Source organism: Pseudophryne corroboree, unplaced genomic scaffold (genome assembly GCF_028390025.1).
Source record: "Pseudophryne corroboree isolate aPseCor3 unplaced genomic scaffold, aPseCor3.hap2 scaffold_865, whole genome shotgun sequence".
In the NCBI taxonomy this organism is placed as follows: Eukaryota; Metazoa; Chordata; class Amphibia; order Anura; family Myobatrachidae; genus Pseudophryne; species Pseudophryne corroboree.
Genome location: NW_026970444.1, coordinates 96,219 through 123,444, shown reverse-complemented (window position 1 = coordinate 123,444; position 27,226 = coordinate 96,219). Strand labels below are relative to the sequence as shown.

At 47.3% G+C, this 27,226-nt stretch overlaps 1 protein-coding gene across 1 annotated transcript in view; it reads right to left on the bottom strand.

Annotated features, from left to right (window-relative positions):
* Positions 1 to 27,226, bottom strand: part of LOC135043493 (reticulon-2-like) — a 123,543-nt gene that overhangs the window by 28,807 nt on the left and 67,510 nt on the right. The window contains exon 5 of the mRNA XM_063955118.1: positions 23,851 to 23,897. Coding sequence (XP_063811188.1) covers positions 23,851 to 23,897 — 47 coding nt within the window. The remainder of the gene's footprint in view (positions 1 to 23,850; positions 23,898 to 27,226) is intronic.

Genomic DNA, 27,226 nt, shown 5'->3' with positions numbered 1-27,226 from the left:
CTCCCGTATATATGTTACTGCGGCATCATCCACTATCTGACATGTGACACTCTCCCGTATATATGTTACTGCCGCATCATCCACTATCTGACAGGTGACACTCTCCTGTATATATGTTACTGCCGCATCATCCACTATCTGACAGGTGACACTCTCCCGTATATATGTTACTGCGGCATCATCCACTATCTGACAGGTGACACTCTCCTGTATATATGTTACTGCCGCATCATCCACTATCTGACATGTGACACTCTCCTGTATATATGTTACTGCCGCATCATCCACTATCTGACAGGTGACACTCTCCCGTATATATGTTACTGCCGCATCATCCACTATCTGACAGGTGACACTCTCCTGTATATATGTTACTGCCGCATCATCCACTATCTGACAGGTGGCACTCTCCTGTATATATGTTACTGCCGCATCATCCACTATCTGACAGGTGACACTCTCCTGTATATATGTTACTGCCGCATCATCCACTATCTGACAGGTGACACTCTCCTGTATATATGTTACTGCCGCATCATCCACTATCTGACAGGTGACACTCTCCTGTATATATGTTACTGCCGCATCATCCACTATCTGACAGGTGACACTCTCCTGTATATATGTTACTGCCGCATCATCCACTATCTGACAGGTGACACTCTCCTGTATATATGTTACTGCTGCATCATCCACTATCTGACAGGTGACTCTCTCCTGTATATATGTTACTGCCGCATCATCCACTATCTGACATGTGACACTCTCCTGTATATATGTTACTGCGGCATCATCCACTATCTGACAGGTGACACTCTCCTGTATATATATGTTACTGCCGCATCATCCACTATCTGACAGGTGACACTCTCCCGTATATATGTTACTGCCGCATCATCCACTATCTGACAGGTGACACTCTCCTGTATATATGGTACTGCCGCATCATCCACTATGTGACATGTGACACTCTCCTGTATATATGTTACTGCCGCATCATCCACTATCTGACAGGTGACACTCTCCTGTATATATGTTACTGCCGCATCATCCACTATCTGACAGGTGACACTCTCCTGTATATATGTTACTGCCGCATCATCCACTATCTGACAGGTGACACTCTCCCGTATATATGTTACTGCCGCATCATCCACTATCTGACAGGTGACACTCTCCCGTATATGTGTTACTGCGGCATCATCCACTATCTGACATGTGACACTCTCCCGTATATATGTTACTGCCGCATCATCCACTATCTGACATGTGACACTCTCCCGTATATGTTACTGCCGCATCATCCACTATCTGACATGTGACACTCTCCTGTATATATGTTACTGCCGCATCATCCACTATCTGACAGGTGACACTCTCCCGTATATATGTTACTGCGGCATCATCCACTATCTGACAGGTGACACTCTCCTGTATATATGTTACTGCCGCATCATCCACTATCTGACAGGTGACACTCTCCTGTATATATGTTACTGCCGCATCATCCACTATCTGACAGGTGACACTCTCCTGTATATATGTTACTGCCGCATCATCCACTATCTGACATGTGACACTCTCCTGTATATATGTTACTGCCGCATCATCCACTATCTGACATGTGACACTCTCCCGTATATATGTTACTGCCGCATCATCCACTATCTGACATGTGACACTCTCCCGTATATATGTTACTGCAGCATCATCCACTATCTGACAGGTGACACTCTCCCGTATATATGTTACTGCCGCATCATCCACTATCTGACATGTGACACTCTCCCGTATATATGTTACTGCGGCATCATCCACTATCTGACAGGTGACACTCTCCTGTATATATGTTACTGCCACATCATCCACTATCTGACAGGTGACACTCTCCTGTATATATGTTACTGCTGCATCATCCACTATCTGACAGGTGACACTCTACTGTATATATGTTACTGCCGCATCATCCACTATCTGACAGGTGACTCTCTCCTGTATATATGTTACTGCCGCATCATCCACTATCTGACAGGTGACACTCTCCTGTATATATGTTACTGCCGCATCATCCACTATCTGACAGGTGACACTCTCCTGTATATATGTTACTGCCGCATCATCCACTATCTGACAGGTGACACTCTCCCGTATATATGTTACTGCCGCATCATCCACTATCTGACAGGTGACACTCTCCTGTATATATGGTACTGCCGCATCATCCACTATGTGACATGTGACACTCTCCTGTATATATGTTACTGCCGCCTCATCCACTATCTGACAGGTGACACTCTCCCGTATATATGTTGCTGCCGCATCATCCACTATCTGACAGGTGACACTCTCCCGTATATATGTTACTGCGGCATCATCCACTATCTGACATGTGACACTCTCCCGTATATATGTTACTGCCGCATCATCCACTATCTGACAGGTGACACTCTCCTGTATATATGTTACTGCCGCATCATCCACTATCTGACAGGTGACACTCTCCCGTATATATGTTACTGCGGCATCATCCACTATCTGACAGGTGACACTCTCCTGTATATATGTTACTGCCGCATCATCCACTATCTGACATGTGACACTCTCCCGTATATATGTTACTGCCGCATCATCCACTATCTGACAGGTGACACTCTCCCGTATATATGTTACTGCGGCATCATCCACTATCTGACAGGTGACACTCTCCTGTATATATGTTACTGCCGCATCATCCACTATCTGACAGGTGACACTCTCCTGTATATATGTTACTGCCGCATCATCCACTATCTGACAGGTGACACTCTCCTGTATATATGTTACTGCCGCATCATCCACTATCTGACAGGTGACACTCTCCTGTATATATGTTACTGCCGCATCATCCACTATCTGACAGGTGACACTCTCCTGTATATATGTTACTGCCGCATCATCCACTATCTGACAGGTGACACTCTCCTGTATATATGTTACTGCTGCATCATCCACTATCTGACAGGTGACTCTCTCCTGTATATATGTTACTGCCGCATCATCCACTATCTGACATGTGACACTCTCCTGTATATATGTTACTGCGGCATCATCCACTATCTGACAGGTGACACTCTCCTGTATATATGTTACTGCCGCATCATCCACTATCTGACAGGTGACACTCTCCCGTATATATGTTACTGCCGCATCATCCACTATCTGACAGGTGACACTCTCCTGTATATATGGTACTGCCGCATCATCCACTATGTGACATGTGACACTCTCCTGTATATATGTTACTGCCGCATCATCCACTATCTGACAGGTGACACTCTCCTGTATATATGTTACTGCCGCATCATCCACTATCTGACAGGTGACACTCTCCCGTATATATGTTACTGCCGCATCATCCACTATCTGACAGGTGACACTCTCCCGTATATATGTTACTGCCGCATCATCCACTATCTGACAGGTGACACTCTCCCGTATACGTGTTACTGCGGCATCATCCACTATCTGACATGTGACACTCTCCTGTATACATGTTACTGCCGCATCATCCACTATCTGACAGGTGACACTCTCCCGTATATATGTTACTGCGGCATCATCCACTATCTGACAGGTGACACTCTCCCGTATATATGTTACTGCCGCATCATCCACTATCTGACAGGTGACACTCTCCCGTATATATGTTACTTCCGCATCATCCACTATCTGACATGTGACACTCTCCCGTATATATGTTACTGCCGCATCATCCACTATCTGACAGGTGACACTCTCCCGTATATATGTTACTGCCGCATCATCCACTATCTGACATGTGACACTCTCCTGTATATATGTTACTGCGCATCATCCACTATCTGACAGGTGACACTCTCCTGTATATATGTTATTGCCGCATCATCCACTATCTGACAGGTGACACTCTCCCGTATATATGTTACTGCCGCATCATCCACTATCTGACAGGTGACACTCTCCCGTATATATGTTACTGCCGCATCATCCACTATCTGACAGGTGACACTCTCCTGTATATATGTTACTGCCGCATCATCCACTATCTGACAGGTGATACTCTCCCGTATATATGTTACTGCCGCATCATCCACTATCTGACAGGTGACACTCTCCCGTATATATGTTACTGCCGCATCATCCACTATCTGACAGGTGACACTCTCCCGTATATATGTTACTGCCGCATCATCCACTATCTGACATGTGACACTCTCCCGTATATATGTTACTGCCGCATCATCCACTATCTGACAGGTGACACTCTCCTGTATATATGTTACTGCCGCATCATACACTATCTGACAGGTGGCACTCTCCTGTATATATGTTACTGCCGCATCATCCACTATCTGACAGGTGACACTCTCCTGTATATATGTTACTGCCGCATCATCCACTATCTGACAGGTGACACTCTCCTGTATATATGTTACTGCCGCATCATCCACTATCTGACAGGTGACACTCTCCTGTATATATGTTACTGCCGCATCATCCACTATCTGACAGGTGACACTCTCCTGTATATATGTTACTGCCGCATCATCCACTATCTGACAGGTGACACTCTCCTGTATATATGTTACTGCTGCATCATCCACTATCTGACAGGTGACTCTCTCCTGTATATATGTTACTGCCGCATCATCCACTATCTGACATGTGACACTCTCCTGTATATATGTTACTGCGGCATCATCCACTATCTGACAGGTGACACTCTCCTGTATATATATGTTACTGCCGCATCATCCACTATCTGACAGGTGACACTCTCCCGTATATATGTTACTGCCGCATCATCCACTATCTGACAGGTGACACTCTCCTGTATATATGGTACTGCCGCATCATCCACTATGTGACATGTGACACTCTCCTGTATATATGTTACTGCCGCATCATCCACTATCTGACAGGTGACACTCTCCTGTATATATGTTACTGCCGCATCATCCACTATCTGACAGGTGACACTCTCCTGTATATATGTTACTGCCGCATCATCCACTATCTGACAGGTGACACTCTCCCGTATATATGTTACTGCCGCATCATCCACTATCTGACAGGTGACACTCTCCCGTATATGTGTTACTGCGGCATCATCCACTATCTGACATGTGACACTCTCCCGTATATATGTTACTGCCGCATCATCCACTATCTGACATGTGACACTCTCCCGTATATGTTACTGCCGCATCATCCACTATCTGACAGGTGACACTCTCCTGTATATATGTTACTGCCGCATCATCCACTATCTGACATGTGACACTCTCCTGTATATATGTTACTGCCGCATCATCCACTATCTGACAGGTGACACTCTCCCGTATATATGTTACTGCGGCATCATCCACTATCTGACAGGTGACACTCTCCTGTATATATGTTACTGCCGCATCATCCACTATCTGACAGGTGACACTCTCCTGTATATATGTTACTGCCGCATCATCCACTATCTGACAGGTGACAAACTCCTGTATATATGTTACTGCCGCATCATCCACTATCTGACATGTGACACTCTCCTGTATATATGTTACTGCCGCATCATCCACTATCTGACATGTGACATTCTCCCGTATATATGTTACTGCCGCATCATCCACTATCTGACATGTGACACTCTCCCGTATATATGTTACTGCAGCATCATCCACTATCTGACAGGTGACACTCTCCCGTATATATGTTACTGCCGCATCATCCACTATCTGACAGGTGACACTCTCCTGTATATATGTTACTGCCGCATCATCCACTATCTGACATGTGACACTCTCCTGTATATATGTTACTGCCGCATCATCCACTATCTGACAGGTGACACTCTCCTGTATATATGTTACTGCCGCATCATCCACTATCTGACAGGTGACACTCTCCCGTATATATGTTACTGCGGCATCATCCACTATCTGACATGTGACACTCTCCTGTATATATGTTACTGCCGCATCATCCACTATCTGACATGTGACACTCTCCTGTATATATGTTACTGCCGCATCATCCACTATCTGACAGGTGACACTCTCCCGTATATATGTTACTGCGGCATCATCCACTATCTGACAGGTGACACTCTCCTGTATATATGTTACTGCCGCATCATCCACTATCTGACAGGTGACACTCTCCTGTATATATGTTACTGCCACATCATCCACTATCTGACAGGTGACACTCTACTGTATATATGTTACTGCTGCATCATCCACTATCTGACAGGTGACTCTCTCCTGTATATATGTTACTGCCGCATCATCCACTATCTGACAGGTGACACTCTCCTGTATATATGTTACTGCCGCATCATCCACTATCTGACAGGTGACACTCTCCTGTATATATGTTACTGCCGCATCATCCACTATCTGACAGGTGACACTCTCCCGTATATATGTTACTGCCACATCATCCACTATCTGACAGGTGACACTCTCCTGTATATATGGTACTGCCGCATTATCCACTATGTGACAGGTGACTCTCTCCTGTATATATGTTACTGCCGCATCATCCACTATCTGACATGTGACACTCTCCTGTATATATGTTACTGCGGCATCATCCACTATCTGACAGGTGACACTCTCCTGTATATATGTTACTGCCGCATCATCCACTATCTGACAGGTGACACTCTCCCGTATATATGTTACTGCCGCATCATCCACTATCTGACAGGTGACACTCTCCTGTATATATGGTACTGCCGCATCATCCACTATGTGACATGTGACACTCTCCTGTATATATGTTACTGCCGCATCATCCACTATCTGACAGGTGACACTCTCCTGTATATATGTTACTGCCGCATCATCCACTATCTGACAGGTGACACTCTCCCGTATATATGTTACTGCCGCATCATCCACTATCTGACAGGTGACACTCTCCCGTATATATGTTACTGCCGCATCATCCACTATCTGACAGGTGACACTCTCCCGTATATGTGTTACTGCGGCATCATCCACTATCTGACATGTGACACTCTCCTGTATACATGTTACTGCCGCATCATCCACTATCTGACAGGTGACACTCTCCCGTATATATGTTACTGCGGCATCATCCACTATCTGACAGGTGACACTCTCCCGTATATATGTTACTGCCGCATCATCCACTATCTGACAGGTGACACTCTCCCGTATATATGTTACTTCCGCATCATCCACTATCTGACATGTGACACTCTCCCGTATATATGTTACTGCCGCATCATCCACTATCTGACAGGTGACACTCTCCCGTATATATGTTACTGCCGCATCATCCGCTATCTGACAGGTGACACTCTCCCGTATATATGTTACTGCCGCATCATCCGCTATCTGACAGGTGACACTCTCCCGTATATATGTTACTGCCGCATCATCCACTATCTGACATGTGACACTCTCCTGTATATATGTTACTGCCGCATCATCCACTATCTGACAGGTGACACTCTCCCGTATATATGTTACTGCCGCATCATCCACTATCTGACAGGTGACACTCTCCCGTATATATGTTACTGCCGCATCATCCACTATCTGACAGGTGACACTCTCCTGTATATATGTTACTGCCGCATCATCCACTATCTGACAGGTGATACTCTCCTGTATATATGTTACTGCCGCATCATCCACTATCTGACAGGTGACACTCTCCCGTATATATGTTACTGCCGCATCATCCACTATCTGACAGGTGACACTCTCCCGTATATATGTTACTGCCGCATCATCCACTATCTGACATGTGACACTCTCCCGTATATATGTTACTGCCGCATCATCCACTATCTGACAGGTGACACTCTCCCGTATATATGTTACTGCGGCATCATCCACTATCTGACATGTGACACTCTCCCGTATATATGTTACTGCCGCCTCATCCACTATCTGACAGGTGACACTCTCCTGTATATATGTTACTGCCGCATCATCCACTATCTGACAGGTGACACTCTCCTGTATATATGTTACTGCCGCATCATCCACTATCTGACAGGTGACACTCTCCCGTATATATGTTACTGCGGCATCATCCACTATCTGACAGGTGACACTCTCCTGTATATATGTTACTGCGGCATCATCCACTATCTGACATGTGACACTCTCCTGTATATATGTTACTGCCGCATCATCCACTATCTGACAGGTGACACTCTCCCGTATATATGTTACTGCGGCATCATCCACTATCTGACAGGTGACACTCTCCTGTATATATGTTACTGCCGCTTCATCCACTATCTGACTGGTGACACTCTCCCGTATATATGTTACTGCGGCATCATCCACTATCTGACATGTGACACTCTCCCGTATATATGTTACTGCCGCATCATCCACTATCTGACAGGTGACACTCTCCCGTATATATGTTACTGCCGCATCATCCACTATCTGACAGGTGACACTCTCCTGTATATATGTTACTGCCGCAACATCCACTATCTGACAGGTGACACTCTCCCGTATATATGTTACTGCGGCATCATCCACTATCTGACAGGTGACACTCTCCCGTATATATGTTACTGCCGCATCATCCACTATCTGACAGGTGACACTCTCCCGTATATATGTTACTGCCGCATCATCCACTATCTGACAGGTGACACTCTCCCGTATATATGTTACTGCCGCATCATCCACTATCTGACATGTGACACTCTCCCGTATATATGTTACTGCGGCATCATCCACTATCTGACATGTGACACTCTCGCTTATATATGTTACTGCCGCATCATCCACTATCTGACATGTGACACTCTCCCGTATATATGTTACTGCCGCATCATCCACTATCTGACAGGTGACACTCTCCCGTATATATGTTACTGCCGCATCATCCACTATCTGACAGGTGACACTCTCCCGTATATATGTTACTGCCGCATCATCCACTATCTGACATGTGACACTCTCCCGTATATATGTTACTGCCGCATCATCCACTATCTGACAGGTGACACTCTCACGTATATATGTTACTGCTGCATCATCCACTATCTGACAGGTGACACTCTCCCGTATATATGTTACTGCCGCATCATCCACTATCTGACATGTGACACTCTCCTGTATATATGTTACTGCCGCATCATCCACTATCTGACATGTGACACTCTCCTGTATATATGTTACTGCCGCATCATCCACTATCTGACAGGTGACACTCTCCTGTATATATGTTACTGCCGCATCATCCACTATCTGACAGGTGACACTCTCCTGTATATATGTTACTGCCGCATCATCCACTATCTGACAGGTGACACTCTCCCGTATATATGTTACTGCGGCATCATCCACTATCTGACAGGTGACACTCTCCCGTATATATGTTACTGCCGCATCATCCACTATCTGACAGGTGACACTCTCCCGTATATATGTTACTGCCGCATCATCCACTATCTGACATGTGACACTCTCCCGTATATATGTTACTGCCGCATCATCCACTATCTGACAGGTGACACTCTCACGTATATATGTTACTGCCGCATCATCCACTATCTGACAGGTGACACTCTCCCGTATATATGTTACTGCCGCATCATCCACTATCTGACAGGTGACACTCTCCCGTATATATGTTACTGCCGCATCATCCACTATCTGACAGGTGACACTCTCCCGTATATATGTTACTGCCGCATCATCCACTATCTGACATGTGACACTCTCCTGTATATATGTTACTGCCGCATCATCCACTATCTGACAGGTGACACTCTCCCGTATATATGTTACTGCCGCATCATCCACTATCTGACATGTGACACTCTCCTGTATATATGTTACTGCGGCATCATCCACTATCTGACAGGTGACACTCTCCCGTATATATGTTACTGCCGCATCATCCACTATCTGACATGTGACACTCTCCCGTATATATGTTACTGCCGCATCATCCACTATCTGACAGGTGACACTCTCCCGTATATATGTTACTGCGGCATCATCCACTATCTGACATGTGACACTCTCCCGTATATATGTTACTGCGGCATCATCCACTATCTGACATGTGACACTCTCCCGTATATATGTTACTGCCGCATCATCCACTATCTGACAGGTGACACTCTCCTGTATATATGTTACTTCCGCATCATCCACTATCTGACATGTGACACTCTCCTGTATATATGTTACTGCCGCATCATCCACTATCTGACAGGTGACACTCTCCCGTATATATGTTACTGCGGCATCATCCACTATCTGACATGTGACACTCTCCCGTATATATGTTACTGCGGCATCATCCACTATCTGACAGGTGACACTCTCCCGTATATATGTTACTGCCGCATCATCCTCTATCTGACAGGTGACACTCTCCCGTATATATGTTACTGCCGCATCATCCACTATCTGACATGTGACACTCTCCTGTATATATGTTACTGCGGCATCATCCACTATCTGACAGGTGACACTCTCCCGTATATATGTTACTGCCGCATCATCCACTATCTGACATGTGACACTCTCCCGTATATATGTTACTGCCGCATCATCCACTATCTGACAGGTGACACTCTCCCGTATATATGTTACTGCCGCATCATCCACTATCTGACAGGTGACACTCTCCTGTATATATGTTACTGCCGCATCATCCACTATCTGACATGTGACACTCTCCCGTATATATGTTACTGCCGCATCATCCACTATCTGACAGGTGACACTCTCCCGTATATATGTTACTGCGGCATCATCCACTATCTGACAGGTGACACTCTCCCGTATATATGTTACTGCCGCATCATCCACTATCTGACAGGTGACACTCTCCCGTATATATGTTACTGCCGCATCATCCACTATCTGACATGTGACACTCTCCCGTATATATGTTACTGCCGCATCATCCACTATCTGACAGGTGACACTCTCACGTATATATGTTACTGCCGCATCATCCACTATCTGACAGGTGACACTCTCCCGTATATATGTTACTGCCGCATCATCCACTATCTGACATGTGACACTCTCCTGTATATATGTTACTGCCGCATCATCCACTATCTGACAGGTGACACTCTCCCGTATATATGTTACTGCCGCATCATCCACTATCTGACAGGTGACACTCTCCCGTATATATGTTACTGCCGCATCATCCACTATCTGACAGGTGACACTCTCCTGTATATATGTTACTGCCGCATCATCCACTATCTGACAGGTGACACTCTCCTGTATATATGTTACTGCCGCATCATCCACTATCTGACAGGTGATACTCTCCTGTATATATGTTACTGCCGCATCATCCACTATCTGACAGGTGACACTCTCCTGTATATATGTTACTGCGGCATCATCCACTATCTGACAGGTGACACTCTCCCGTATATATGTTACTGCCGCATCATCCACTATCTGACAGGTGACACTCTCCTGTATATATGTTACTGCCGCATCATCCACTATCTGACATTTGACACTCTCCTGTATATATGTTACTGCCGCATCATCCACTATCTGACAGGTGACACTCTCCTGTATATATTTTACTGCCGCATCATCCACTATCTGACAGGTGACACTCTCCCGTATATATGTTACTGCGGCATCATCCACTATCTGACAGGTGACACTCTCCTGTATATATGTTACTGCCGCATCATCCACTATCTGACAGGTGACACTCTCCTGTATATATGTTACTGCCGCATCATCCACTATCTGACTGGTGACACTCTCCCGTATATATGTTACTGCGGCATCATCCATTATCTGACATGTGACACTCTCCCGTATATATGTTACTGCGGCATCATCCACTATCTGACATGTGACACTCTCCCGTATATATGTTACTGCCGCATCATCCACTATCTGACAGGTGACACTCTCCTGTATATATGTTACTTCCGCATCATCCACTATCTGACATGTGACACTCTCCTGTATATATGTTACTGCCGCATCATCCACTATCTGACAGGTGACACTCTCCCGTATATATGTTACTGCGGCATCATCCACTATCTGACAGGTGACACTCTCCCGTATATATGTTACTGCGGCATCATCCACTATCTGACAGGTGACACTCTCCCGTATATATGTTACTGCCGCATCATCCACTATCTGACAGGTGACACTCTCCCGTATATATGTTACTGCCGCATCATCCACTATCTGACAGGTGACACTCTCCCGTATATATGTTACTGCGGCATCATCCACTATCTGACAGGTGACACTCTCCCGTATATATGTTACTGCCGCATCATCCACTATCTGACAGGTGACACTCTCCCGTATATATGTTACTGCCGCATCATCCACTATCTGACAGGTGACACTCTCCCGTATATATGTTACTGCCGCTTCATCCACTATCTGACAGGTGACACTCTCCCGTATATATGTTACTGCCGCATCATCCACTATCTGACAGGTGACACTCTCCCGTATATATGTTACTGCCGCATCATCCACTATCTGACATGTGACACTCTCCTGTATATATGTTACTGCGGCATCATCCACTATCTGACAGGTGACACTCTCCCGTATATATGTTATTGCCGCATCATCCACTATCTGACATGTGACACTCTCCCGTATATATGTTACTGCCGCATCATCCACTATCTGACAGGTGACACTCTCCCGTATATATGTTACTGCGGCATCATTCACTATCTGACAGGTGACACTCTCCCGTATATATGTTACTGCCGCATCATCCACTATCTGACAGGTGACACTCTCCTGTATATATGTTACTGCCGCATCATCCACTATCTGACAGGTGATACTCTCCTGTATATATGTTACTGCCGCATCATCCACTATCTGACAGGTGACACTCTCCTGTATATATGTTACTGCGGCATCATCCACTATCTGACAGGTGACACTCTCCCGTATATATGTTACTGCGGCATCATCCACTATCTGACAGGTGACACTCTCCCGTATATGTTACTGCGGCATCATCCACTATCTGACAGGTGACACTCTCCCGTATATATGTTACTGCCGCATCATCCACTATCTGACATGTGACACTCTCCTGTATATATGTTACTGCCGCATCATCCACTATCTGACATGTGACACTCTCCTGTATATATGTTACTGCCGCATCATCCACTATCTGACTGGTGACACTCTCCTGTGTATATGTTACTGCCGCATCATCCACTATCTGACAGGTGACACTCTCCTGTATATATGTTACTGCCGCATCATCCACTATCTGACAGGTGACACTCTCCTGTATATATGTTACTGCCGCTTCATCCACTGACTGGTGACACTCTCCCGTATATATGTTACTGCCGCATCATCCACTATCTGACAGGTGACACTCTCCCGTATATATGTTACTGCCGCATCATCCACTATCTGACAGGTGACACTCTCCCGTATATATGTTACTGCGGCATCATCCACTATCTGACAGGTGACACTCTCCCGTATATATGTTACTGCCGCATCATCCACTATCTGACAGGTGACACTCTCCCGTATATATGTTACTGCCGCATCATCCACTATCTGACAGGTGACACTCTCCCGTATATATGTTACTGCGGCATCATCCACTATCTGACAGGTGACACTCTCCCGTATATATGTTACTGCCGCATCATCCACTATCTGACAGGTGACACTCTCCTGTATATATGTTACTGCCGCATCATCCACTATCTGACAGGTGACACTCTCCTGTATATATGTTACTGCCGCATCATCCACTATCTGACATGTGACACTCTCCTGTATATATGTTACTGCCGCATCATCCACTATCTGACAGGTGACACTCTCCTGTATATATGTTACTGCCGCATCATCCACTATCTGACAGGTGACACTCTCCCGTATATATGTTACTGCCGCATCATCCACTATCTGACAGGTGACACTCTCCTGTATATATGTTACTGCCGCATCATCCACTATCTGACAGGTGACACTCTCCTGTATATATGTTACTGCCGCATCATCCACTATCTGACAGGTGACACTCTCCTGTATATATGTTACTGCCGCATCATCCACTATCTGACATGTGACACTCTCCTGTATATATGTTACTGCCGCATCATCCACTATCTGACAGGTGACACTCTCCTGTATATATGTTACTGCCGCATCATCCACTATCTGACAGGTTACACTCTCCTGTATATATGTTACTGCGGCATCATCCACTATCTGATAGGTGACACTCTCCTGTATATATGTTACTGCCGCATCATCCACTATCTGACAGGTGACACTCTCCTGTATATATGTTACAGCGGCATCATCCACTATCTGACAGGTGACACTCTCCTGTATATATGTTACTGCGGCATCATCCACTATCTGACAGGTGACACTCTCCTATATATATGTTACTGCCGCATCATCCACTATCTGACAGGTGACACTCTCCTATATATATGTTACTGCGGCATCATCCGCTATCTGACAGGTGACACTCTCCTGTATATTTGTTACTGCCGCATATTCCACTATCTGACAGGTGACACTCTCCTGTATATATGTTACTGCCGCATCATCCACTATCTGACAAGTGACACTCTCCTGTATATTTGTTACTGCCGCATCATCCACTATCTGACAGGTGACACTCTCCTGTATATATGTTACTGCCGCATCATCCACTATCTGACAGGGGACACTATCCTGTATATATGTTACTGCCGCATCATCCACTATCTGACAGGTGACACTCTCCTGTATATATGTTACTGCCGCATCATCCACTATCTGACAGGTGACACTCTCCCGTATATATGTTACTGCCGCATCATCCACTATCTGACATTTGACACTCTCCTGTATATATGTTACTGCCGCATCATCCACTATCTGACAGGTGACACTCTCCCGTATATATGTTACTGCCGCATCATCCACTATCTGACAGGTGACACTCTCCCGTATATATGTTACTGCCGCATCATCCACTATCTGACAGGTGACACTCTCCCGTATATATGTTACTGCCGCATCATCCACTATCTGACATGTGACACTCTCCTGTATATATGTTACTGCCGCATCATCCACTATCTGACAGGTGACACTCTCCCGTATATATGTTACTGCCGCATCATCCACTATCTGACATGTGACACTCTCCTGTATATATGTTACTGCGGCATCATCCACTATCTGACAGGTGACACTCTCCCGTATATATGTTACTGCCGCATCATCCACTATCTGACATGTGACACTCTCCCGTATATATGTTACTGCCGCATCATCCACTATCTGACAGGTGACACTCTCCCGTATATATGTTACTGCGGCATCATCCACTATCTGACATGTGACACTCTCCCGTATATATGTTACTGCGGCATCATCCACTATCTGACATGTGACACTCTCCCGTATATATGTTACTGCCGCATCATCCACTATCTGACAGGTGACACTCTCCTGTATATATGTTACTTCCGCATCATCCACTATCTGACATGTGACACTCTCCTGTATATATGTTACTGCCGCATCATCCACTATCTGACAGGTGACACTCTCCCGTATATATGTTACTGCGGCATCATCCACTATCTGACATGTGACACTCTCCCGTATATATGTTACTGCGGCATCATCCACTATCTGACAGGTGACACTCTCCCGTATATATGTTACTGCCGCATCATCCTCTATCTGACAGGTGACACTCTCCCGTATATATGTTACTGCCGCATCATCCACTATCTGACATGTGACAATCTCCTGTATATATGTTACTGCGGCATCATCCACTATCTGACAGGTGACACTCTCCCGTATATATGTTACTGCCGCATCATCCACTATCTGACATGTGACACTCTCCCGTATATATGTTACTGCCGCATCATCCACTATCTGACAGGTGACACTCTCCCGTATATATGTTACTGCCGCATCATCCACTATCTGACAGGTGACACTCTCCTGTATATATGTTACTGCCGCATCATCCACTATCTGACATGTGACACTCTCCCGTATATATGTTACTGCCGCATCATCCACTATCTGACAGGTGACACTCTCCCGTATATATGTTACTGCGGCATCATCCACTATCTGACAGGTGACACTCTCCCGTATATATGTTACTGCCGCATCATCCACTATCTGACAGGTGACACTCTCCCGTATATATGTTACTGCCGCATCATCCACTATCTGACATGTGACACTCTCCCGTATATATGTTACTGCCGCATCATCCACTATCTGACAGGTGACACTCTCACGTATATATGTTACTGCCGCATCATCCACTATCTGACAGGTGACACTCTCCCGTATATATGTTACTGCCGCATCATCCACTATCTGACATGTGACACTCTCCTGTATATATGTTACTGCCGCATCATCCACTATCTGACAGGTGACACTCTCCCGTATATATGTTACTGCCGCATCATCCACTATCTGACAGGTGACACTCTCCCGTATATATGTTACTGCCGCATCATCCACTATCTGACAGGTGACACTCTCCTGTATATATGTTACTGCCGCATCATCCACTATCTGACAGGTGACACTCTCCTGTATATATGTTACTGCCGCATCATCCACTATCTGACAGGTGATACTCTCCTGTATATATGTTACTGCCGCATCATCCACTATCTGACAGGTGACACTCTCCTGTATATATGTTACTGCGGCATCATCCACTATCTGACAGGTGACACTCTCCCGTATATATGTTACTGCCGCATCATCCACTATCTGACAGGTGACACTCTCCTGTATATATGTTACTGCTGCATCATCCACTATCTGACATTTGACACTCTCCTGTATATATGTTACTGCCGCATCATCCACTATCTGACAGGTGACACTCTCCTGTATATATTTTACTGCCGCATCATCCACTATCTGACAGGTGACACTCTCCCGTATATATGTTACTGCGGCATCATCCACTATCTGACAGGTGACACTCTCCTGTATATATGTTACTGCCGCATCATCCACTATCTGACAGGTGACACTCTCCTGTATATATGTTACTGCCGCATCATCCACTATCTGACTGGTGACACTCTCCCGTATATATGTTACTGCGGCATCATCCATTATCTGACATGTGACACTCTCCCGTATATATGTTACTGCGGCATCATCCACTATCTGACATGTGACACTCTCCCGTATATATGTTACTGCCGCATCATCCACTATCTGACAGGTGACACTCTCCTGTATATATGTTACTTCCGCATCATCCACTATCTGACATGTGACACTCTCCTGTATATATGTTACTGCCGCATCATCCACTATCTGACAGGTGACACTCTCCCGTATATATGTTACTGCGGCATCATCCACTATCTGACAGGTGACACTCTCCCGTATATATGTTACTGCGGCATCATCCACTATCTGACAGGTGACACTCTCCCGTATATATGTTACTGCCGCATCATCCACTATCTGACAGGTGACACTCTCCCGTATATATGTTACTGCCGCATCATCCACTATCTGACAGGTGACACTCTCCCGTATATATGTTACTGCGGCATCATCCACTATCTGACAGGTGACACTCTCCCGTATATATGTTACTGCCGCATCATCCACTATCTGACAGGTGACACTCTCCCGTATATATGTTACTGCCGCATCATCCACTATCTGACAGGTGACACTCTCCCGTATATATGTTACTGCCGCTTCATCCACTATCTGACAGGTGACACTCTCCCGTATATATGTTACTGCCGCATCATCCACTATCTGACAGGTGACACTCTCCCGTATATATGTTACTGCCGCATCATCCACTATCTGACATGTGACACTCTCCTGTATATATGCTACTGCGGCATCATCCACTATCTGACAGGTGACACTCTCCCGTATATATGTTATTGCCGCATCATCCACTATCTGACATGTGACACTCTCCCGTATATATGTTACTGCCGCATCATCCACTATCTGACAGGTGACACTCTCCCGTATATATGTTACTGCGGCATCATTCACTATCTGACAGGTGACACTCTCCCGTATATATGTTACTGCCGCATCATCCACTATCTGACAGGTGACACTCTCCTGTATATATGTTACTGCCGCATCATCCACTATCTGACAGGTGATACTCTCCTGTATATATGTTACTGCCGCATCATCCACTATCTGACAGGTGACACTCTCCTGTATATATGTTACTGCGGCATCATCCACTATCTGACAGGTGACACTCTCCCGTATATATGTTACTGCGGCATCATCCACTATCTGACAGGTGACACTCTCCCGTATATGTTACTGCGGCATCATCCACTATCTGACAGGTGACACTCTCCCGTATATATGTTACTGCCGCATCATCCACTATCTGACATGTGACACTCTCCTGTATATATGTTACTGCCGCATCATCCACTATCTGACATGTGACACTCTCCTGTATATATGTTACTGCCGCATCATCCACTATCTGACTGGTGACACTCTCCTGTGTATATGTTACTGCCGCATCATCCACTATCTGACAGGTGACACTCTCCTGTATATATGTTACTGCCGCATCATCCACTATCTGACAGGTGACACTCTCCTGTATATATGTTACTGCCGCTTCATCCACTGACTGGTGACACTCTCCCGTATATATGTTACTGCTGCATCATCCACTATCTGACAGGTGACACTCTCCCGTATATATGTTACTGCCGCATCATCCACTATCTGACAGGTGACACTCTCCCGTATATATGTTACTGCGGCATCATCCACTATCTGACAGGTGACACTCTCCCGTATATATGTTACTGCCGCATCATCCACTATCTGACAGGTGACACTCTCCCGTATATATGTTACTGCTGCATCATCCACTATCTGACAGGTGACACTCTCCCGTATATATGTTACTGCGGCATCATCCACTATCTGACAGGTGACACTCTCCCGTATATATGTTACTGCCGCATCATCCACTATCTGACAGGTGACACTCTCCTGTATATATGTTACTGCCGCATCATCCACTATCTGACAGGTGACACTCTCCTGTATATATGTTACTGCCGCATCATCCACTATCTGACATGTGACACTCTCCTGTATATATGTTACTGCCGCATCATCCACTATCTGACAGGTGACACTCTCCTGTATATATGTTACTGCCGCATCATCCACTATCTGACAGGTGACACTCTCCCGTATATATGTTACTGCCGCATCATCCACTATCTGACAGGTGACACTCTCCTGTATATATGTTACTGCCGCATCATCCACTATCTGACAGGTGACACTCTCCTGTATATATGTTACTGCCGCATCATCCACTATCTGACAGGTGACACTCTCCTGTATATATGTTACTGCCGCATCATCCACTATCTGACATGTGACACTCTCCTGTATATATGTTACTGCCGCATCATCCACTATCTGACAGGTGACACTCTCCTGTATATATGTTACTGCCGCATCATCCACTATCTGACAGGTTACACTCTCCTGTATATATGTTACTGCGGCATCATCCACTATCTGATAGGTGACACTCTCCTGTATATATGTTACTGCCGCATCATCCACTATCTGACAGGTGACACTCTCCTGTATATATGTTACAGCGGCATCATCCACTATCTGACAGGTGACACTCTCCTGTATATATGTTACTGCGGCATCATCCACTATCTGACAGGTGACACTCTCCTATATATATGTTACTGCCGCATCATCCACTATCTGACAGGTGACACTCTCCTATATATATGTTACTGCGGCATCATCCGCTATCTGACAGGTGACACTCTCCTGTATATTTGTTACTGCCGCATATTCCACTATCTGACAGGTGACACTCTCCTGTATATATGTTACTGCCGCATCATCCACTATCTGACAAGTGACACTCTCCTGTATATTTGTTACTGCCGCATCATCCACTATCTGACAGGTGACACTCTCCTGTATATATGTTACTGCCGCATCATCCACTATCTGACAGGGGACACTATCCTGTATATATGTTACTGCCGCATCATCCACTATCTGACAGGTGACACTCTCCTGTATATATGTTACTGCCGCATCATCCACTATCTGACAGGTGACACTTTCCTGTATATATGTTACTGCCGCATCATCCACTATCTGACAGGTGACACTCTCCTGTATATATGTTACTGCCGTATCATCCACTATCTGACAGGTGACACTATCCTGTATATATGTTACTGCTGCATCATCCACTATCTGACAGGTGACACTCTCCTGTATATATGTTACTGCCGCATCATCCACTATCTGACAGGTGACACTCTCCTGTATATATATTACTGCTGCATCATCCACTATCTGACAGGTGACACTCTCCTGTATATATGTTACTGCTGCATCATTCACTATCTGATATGTGACACTCTCCCGTATATATGTTACTGCCGCATCATCCACTATCTGACAGGTGACACTCTCCTGTATATATGTTACTGCCGCATCATCCACTATCTGACATGTGACACTCTCCTGTATATATGTTACTGCCGCATCATCCACTATCTGACAGGGGACACTATCCTGTATATATGTTACTGCCGCATCATCCACTATCTGACAGGTGACACTCTCCTGTATATATGTTACTGCCGCATCATCCACTATCTGACAGGTGACACTTTCCTGTATATATGTTACTGCCGCATCATCCACTATCTGACAGGTGACACTCTCCTGTATATATGTTACTGCGGCATCATCCACTATCTGACAGGTGACACTCTCCTGTATATATGTTACTGCCGCATCATCCACTATCTGACAGGTGACACTCTCCTGTATATATGTTACTGCCGTATCATCCACTATCTGACAGGTGACACTATCCTGTATATATGTTACTGCTGCATCATCCACTATCTGACAGGTGACACTCTCCTGTATATATGTTACTGCCGCATCATCCACTATCTGACAGGTGACACTCTCCTGTATATATATTACTGCTGCATCATCCACTATCTGACAGGTGACACTCTCCTGTATATATGTTACTGACGTATCATCCACTATCTGACAGGTGACACTCTCCTGTATATATGTTACTGCTGCATCATTCACTATCTGATATGTGACACTCTCCCGTATATATGTTACTGCCGCATCATCCACTATCTGACAGGTGACACTCTCCTGTATATATGTTACTGCGGCATCATCCACTATCTGACATGTGACACTCTCCTGTATATATGTTACTGCCGCATCATCCACTATCTGACAGGTGACACTCTCCTGTATATATGTTACTGCCGCATCATCCACTATCTGACATGTGACACTCTCCTGTATATATGTTACTGCCGCATCATCCACTATCTGACAGGTGACACTCTCCTGTATATATGTTACTGCCGCATCATCCACTATCTGACAGGTGACACTCTCCTGTATATATGTTACTGCCGCATCATCCACTATCTGACAGGTGACACTCTCCTGTATATATGTTACTGCCGCATCATCCACTATCTGACAGGTGACACTCTCCTGTATATATGTTACTGCCGCTTCATCCACTATCTGACAGGTGGCACTCTCCTGTATATATGTTACTGCGGCATTATCTACTATCTGACAGGTGACACTCTCCTGTATATATGTTACTGCCGCATCATCCACTATCTGACAGGTGACACTCTCCTGTATATATGTTACTGCCGCATCATCCACTATCTGACAGGTGACACTCTCCTGTATATATGTTACTGCCGCATCATCCACTATCTGACATGTGACACTCTCCTGTATATATGTTACTGCCGCATCATCCACTATCTGACAGGTGACACTCTCCTGTATATATGTTACTGCCAGTAGTGGATCTTGCCACAGGAAAGCAGGACTTTTGCCTGGGGCGGAGGGCGCCGCACCAGGGCAAGATCCGCTGCTGCTGTGCACCCCGCTGCCGCTGCCCGCTGTGAAGGGAAACTAGACGCTACGCGTCTTGTTTCCCTTCGTGGAGAGGACGTTTGCTGTGCGATGCGCGATGACGTCATCGCAGACCGCACATCATTTCAGAGTGCTACTATATATGTATGTATGTAGTAGTATGTATGTAGTCTATAGGTACCTGCTGCACCAGTATGTGTATAGTGTCTATAGGTACCTGCTGCACCTGTATGTGTGTGTAGTGTCTATAGGTACCTGCGGCACCTGTGTGTATGTAGTGTCTATAGGTACCTGCGGCACCTGTATGTGTGTAGTGTCTATAGGTACCTGTGGCACCTGTATGTGTGTAGTGTCTATAGGTACCTGCTGTACCTGTATGTACGTGCTGAGTCTATAGGTACCTGCTGCAACTGTGTGTGTGTGTGTGTGTGTGGTGTCTATAGGTACCTGCTTCATCTGTATGTGTGTAGTGTCTATAGGTACCTGCTTCATCTGTATGTGTGTGGTGTCTATAGGTACATGCTGTACCTGTATGTACGCACTGAGTCTATAGGTACCTGCTGCACGTGTGTGTGTGTGTGTGTGTGTGTGTAGTGTCTATAGGTACCTGCTGCACCTGTTTGTGTGTAGTGTCTATAGGTACCTGCTGCACCTGTTTTTGTGTAGTGTCTATAGGTACCTGCTGCACCTGTATGTGTGTAGTGTCTATAGGTACCTGCTGCACCTCTATGTAATGTCTATAGGTGCCTGTGGCATGTGTGTGTGTGTGTGTGTGTGTGTGTGTGTGGTGTCTATAGGTACCTGCTGCAACTGTATGTGTGTAGTGTCTATAGGTACCTGCTGCAACTGTATGTGTGTAGTGTCTATAGGTACCTGCTGCACCTGTATGTGTGTAGTGTCTATAGGTACCTGCTGCACCTGTGTGTGTGTGTGTGTGTGTGTGTGTGTGTGTGTGTGTGTGTGTGTGTGTGTGTGTAGTGCCTATAGGTACCTGCTGCACCTGTATTTTTGTAGTGTCTATAGGTACCTGCTGCACCTGTACGTGTTTAGTGTCTATAGGTACCTGCCGCACCTGTTTGTGTGTAGTGTCTATAGGTACCTGCTGCACCTGTATGTGTGTAGTGTCTATAGGTACCTGCTGCATCTCTATGTAATGTATATAGGTGCATGTGGCACGTGTGTGTGTGTGTGTGTGTGTGTGTGTGTGTGTGTGTGTGTGTGTGTGTGTGTAGTGTCTATAGGTACCTGCTGCACCTGTATGTGTGTGGTGTCTATAGGTACCTGCTGCACCTGTATGTGTGTAGTGCCTATAGGTACCTGCTGCACCTGTATTTTTGTAGTATCTATAGGTACCTGCTGCACCTGTGTGTGTTTGTGTGTGTAGTGTCTATAAGTACCTGCTGCACATGTTTGTGTGTAGTGTCTATAGGTCCTGCGGCACCTGTACATGTGTAGTGTATATAGGTACCTGCTGCACCTGTTTGTGTGTAGTGTCTATAGGTACTTGCTGCATCTGTTTGTGTGTAGTGTCTATAGGTTCCTGCGGCACCTGTACGTGTGTAGTGCCTATAGGTACCTGCTGCGCCTGTTTGTGTGTAGTGCCTATAGGTACCTGCTGCACCTGTTTGTGTGTAGTGTCTATAGGTTCCTGCGGCACCTGTACGTGTGTAGTGCCTATAGGTACCTGCTGCGCCTGTATGTGTGTAATATCTATAGGTACCTGATGCACTTATATTACTGTATCCATAAGTACTTGCTGCACCTATATGTATGGGGATGCATTTAACATCCCGGCTGTGAGGACGGCTGGGTATCGGGGTAGATCGTTACTTACCTGGTTGTGTTTGTACATGACAGGAAATGTGAATATTCCAATTACACCTGTAACAGAGACAAGTTTAGCTGCACAATTATATACACAACAGCCCCAAGAGAGCCCCCTACAGGCCAAATGAGATCCCCCTATAGTCCACATGAGAGCCCCCTACAGTCCACATGACAGCCCCCCTACAGTCCACTGAGCGCCCCCTACAGCCACATGAGTGCCCCCTACAGCCCCAAGAGAGCCCCCTACAGTCCACTGAGCACCCCTACAGCCACATGAGTGCCCCCTACAGCCCCAAGAGAGCCCCCTACAGTCCACTGAGTGCCCCCTACAGTCCACTGAGTGCCCCCTACAGTCCACTGAGTGCCCCCTACAGTCCACTGAGTGCCCCCTACAGCCACATGAGTGCCCCCAACAGCCCCAATAGAGCCCCCTACAGTCCACTGTGCGCCCCCTACAACCCCAAGAGAGCCCCCTACAGTCCACTGAGCGCCCCCTACAGTCCACTGAGCGCCCCCTACAGTCCACATGAGAGCCCCCTACAGTCCACTGAGTGCCCCCTACAGCCACATGAGTATCCCCTACAGTCCACTGAGTGCCCCCTACAGCCACATGAGTGTCCCCTACAATCCACTGAGCGCCCCCTACAGTCCACATGAGAGCCCCCTACAGTCCACTGAGCGCCCCCTACAGCCACATGAGAACCCCCTACAGTCCACTGAGTGCCCCCTACAGTCCACTGAGTGCCCCCTACAGCCACATGAGAGCCCCCTACAGTCCACTGAGAGCCCCCTACAGCCACATGAGTGCCCCCTACAGCCACATGAGTGCCCCCTATAGCCACATGAGTGCCCCCTACAGCCCAGAGAGAACCCCCTACAGCCACATGATTGCCCCCTACAGCCCCAAGAGAGCCCCCTACAGTCCACTGAGAGCCCCCTACAGCCCCGTGAGAGCCCCCTACAGTCTAAGGAGCGACCCCTACAGCCACAGGAGAGCCCCCTATGGCCACATGAGTGCCCCCACAACTCCGTGAATGCCCCCTACAGCCCCATGAGAGCCCCCTACAGCCTCCTGAGAGCCCCCTACAGTCCACTGAGTGCCCCCTACAGCCACATGAGAACCCCCTACAGTCCACTGAATGCCCCCTACAGCCACATGAGTATCCCCTACAGTCCACTGAGTGCCCCCTACAGCCACATGAGTGTCCCCTACAATCCACTGAGCGCCCCCTACAGTCCACATGAGAGCCCCCTACAGTCCACTGAGCGCCCCCTACAGCCACATGAGAACCCCCTACAGTCCACTGAGTGCCCCCTACAGTCCACTGAGTGCCCCCTACAGCCACATGAGAGCCCCCTACAGTCCACTGAGAGCCCCCTACAGCCACATGAGTGCCCCCTACAGCCACATGAGTGCCCCCTATAGCCACATGAGTGCCCCCTACAGCCCAGAGAGAACCCCCTACAGCCACATGATTGCCCCCTACAGCCCCAAGAGAGCCCCCTACAGTCCACTGAGAGCCCCCTACAGCCCCGTGAGAGCCCCCTACAGTCTAAGGAGCGACCCCTACAGCCACAGGAGAGCCCCCTATGGCCACATGAGTGCCCCCACAACTCCGTGAATGCCCCCTACAGCCCCATGAGAGCCCCCTACAGCCTCCTGAGTGCCCCCTACAGTCCACTGAGCGCCCCTACAGCCACTTGAGTGCCCCCTACAGTCCACTGAGCGCCCCCTACAGTCCACTGAGCGCCCCCTACAGTCCACTGAGCGCTCCTACAGCCTCCTGAGTGCCCCCTACAGCCCAATGAGAGCCCCCTACAGTCCACTGAGTGCCCCATACAGTCCACTGAGTGCCCCTACAGCCACATGAGTGCCCCCTACAGCCCCAAAAGAGCCCCCTACAGTCCACTGAGTGCCCCATACAGTCCACTGAGCGCCCCTACAGCCACATGAGTGCCCCCTACAGCCCCAAGAGAGCCCCTACAGTCCACTAAGCGCCCCCTACAGTCCACTGAGCGCCCCCTGCAGCCACATGAGAGCCCCCTACAGTCCACTGAGCGCCCCCTACAGCCACATGAGAGCCCCCAACAGCCACATGAGAGCCCCCTACAGTCCACTGAGCGCCCCTGCAGTCCACTGAGCGCCCCCTACAGTCCACTAAGCACCCCCTACAGTCCACTGAGCGCCCCCTATAGCCACATGAGAGCCCCCTACAGCCACATGAGATCCCCCTACAGTCCACTAAGCGCCCCATACAGTCCACTGAGCACCCCCTACAGCCACATGAGAGCACCCTACAGTCCAATGAGCACCCCCTATAGCCACATGAGAACCCCCTACAGTCCACTGAGGGCCCCTACAATCCACATGAGTGCCCCCTAAAGCCACATGAGTGTCCCCTACAGCCACATGAGTGCCCCCTACAGCCACATGAGTGCCCCCTACAGCCCCAAGAGAGCCCCCTACAGCCCCAAGAGAGCCCCCTACAGCCCCATGAGAGCCCCCTACAGCCCCGTGAGAGCCATCTACAGTCTAAGGAGCGACCCCTACAGCCACAGGGGATCCTCCTACGGCCACATGAGTGCCCCCACAGCTCCGTGAATGCCCCCTACAGTCCCCTGAGAGCTCCCCACAGCCCCATGAGAGCCCCCTACAGCCTCCTGATTGCCCCCTACAGCCCAATGAGAGCCCCTTACAGTCCCCCTACAGTTTGTGTGGGCTTCCTCCAGGAGCTCTGGGTTCAGGTCCTATCTGTGCCGTATGTTCTCTGTGTTTGTGTGGGCTTCCTACAGGAGCTCTGGGTTCATGTACTATCTGTGCCGTATGTTCTCTGTGTTTGTGTGGGCTTCCTCCAGGAGCTCTGGGTTCAGGTCCTATCTGTGCCGTATGTTCTCTATGTTTGTGTGGGCTTCCTCCACGAGCTCTGGGTTCATGTCCTATCTGTGCCGTATGTTCTCTGTGTTTGTGTGGGTTTCCTCCAGGAGCTCTGGGTTCAGGTCCTATCTGTGCCGTATGTTCTCTGTGTTTGTGTGGGCTTCCTCCAGGAGCTCTGGGTTCAGGTCCTATCTGTGCTGTATGTTCTCTGTGTTTGTGTGGGCTTCCTCCAGGAGACCTGGGTTCAGGTCCTATCTGTGCCGTATGTTGTCTGTGTTTGTGTGGGCTTCCTCCAGGAGCTCTGGGTTCAGGTCCCATCTGTGCCGTATGTTCTCTGTGTTTGTGTGGGCTTCCTCCAGGAGCTCTGGGTTCATGTCATATCTGTGCCGTATGTTCTCTGTGTTTGTGTGGGCTTCCTCCAGGAGCTCTGGGTTCAGGTCCTATCTGTGCCGTATGTTCTCTGTGTTTTTATGTGGGCTTCCTCCAGGAGCTCTGGGTTCAGGTCCTA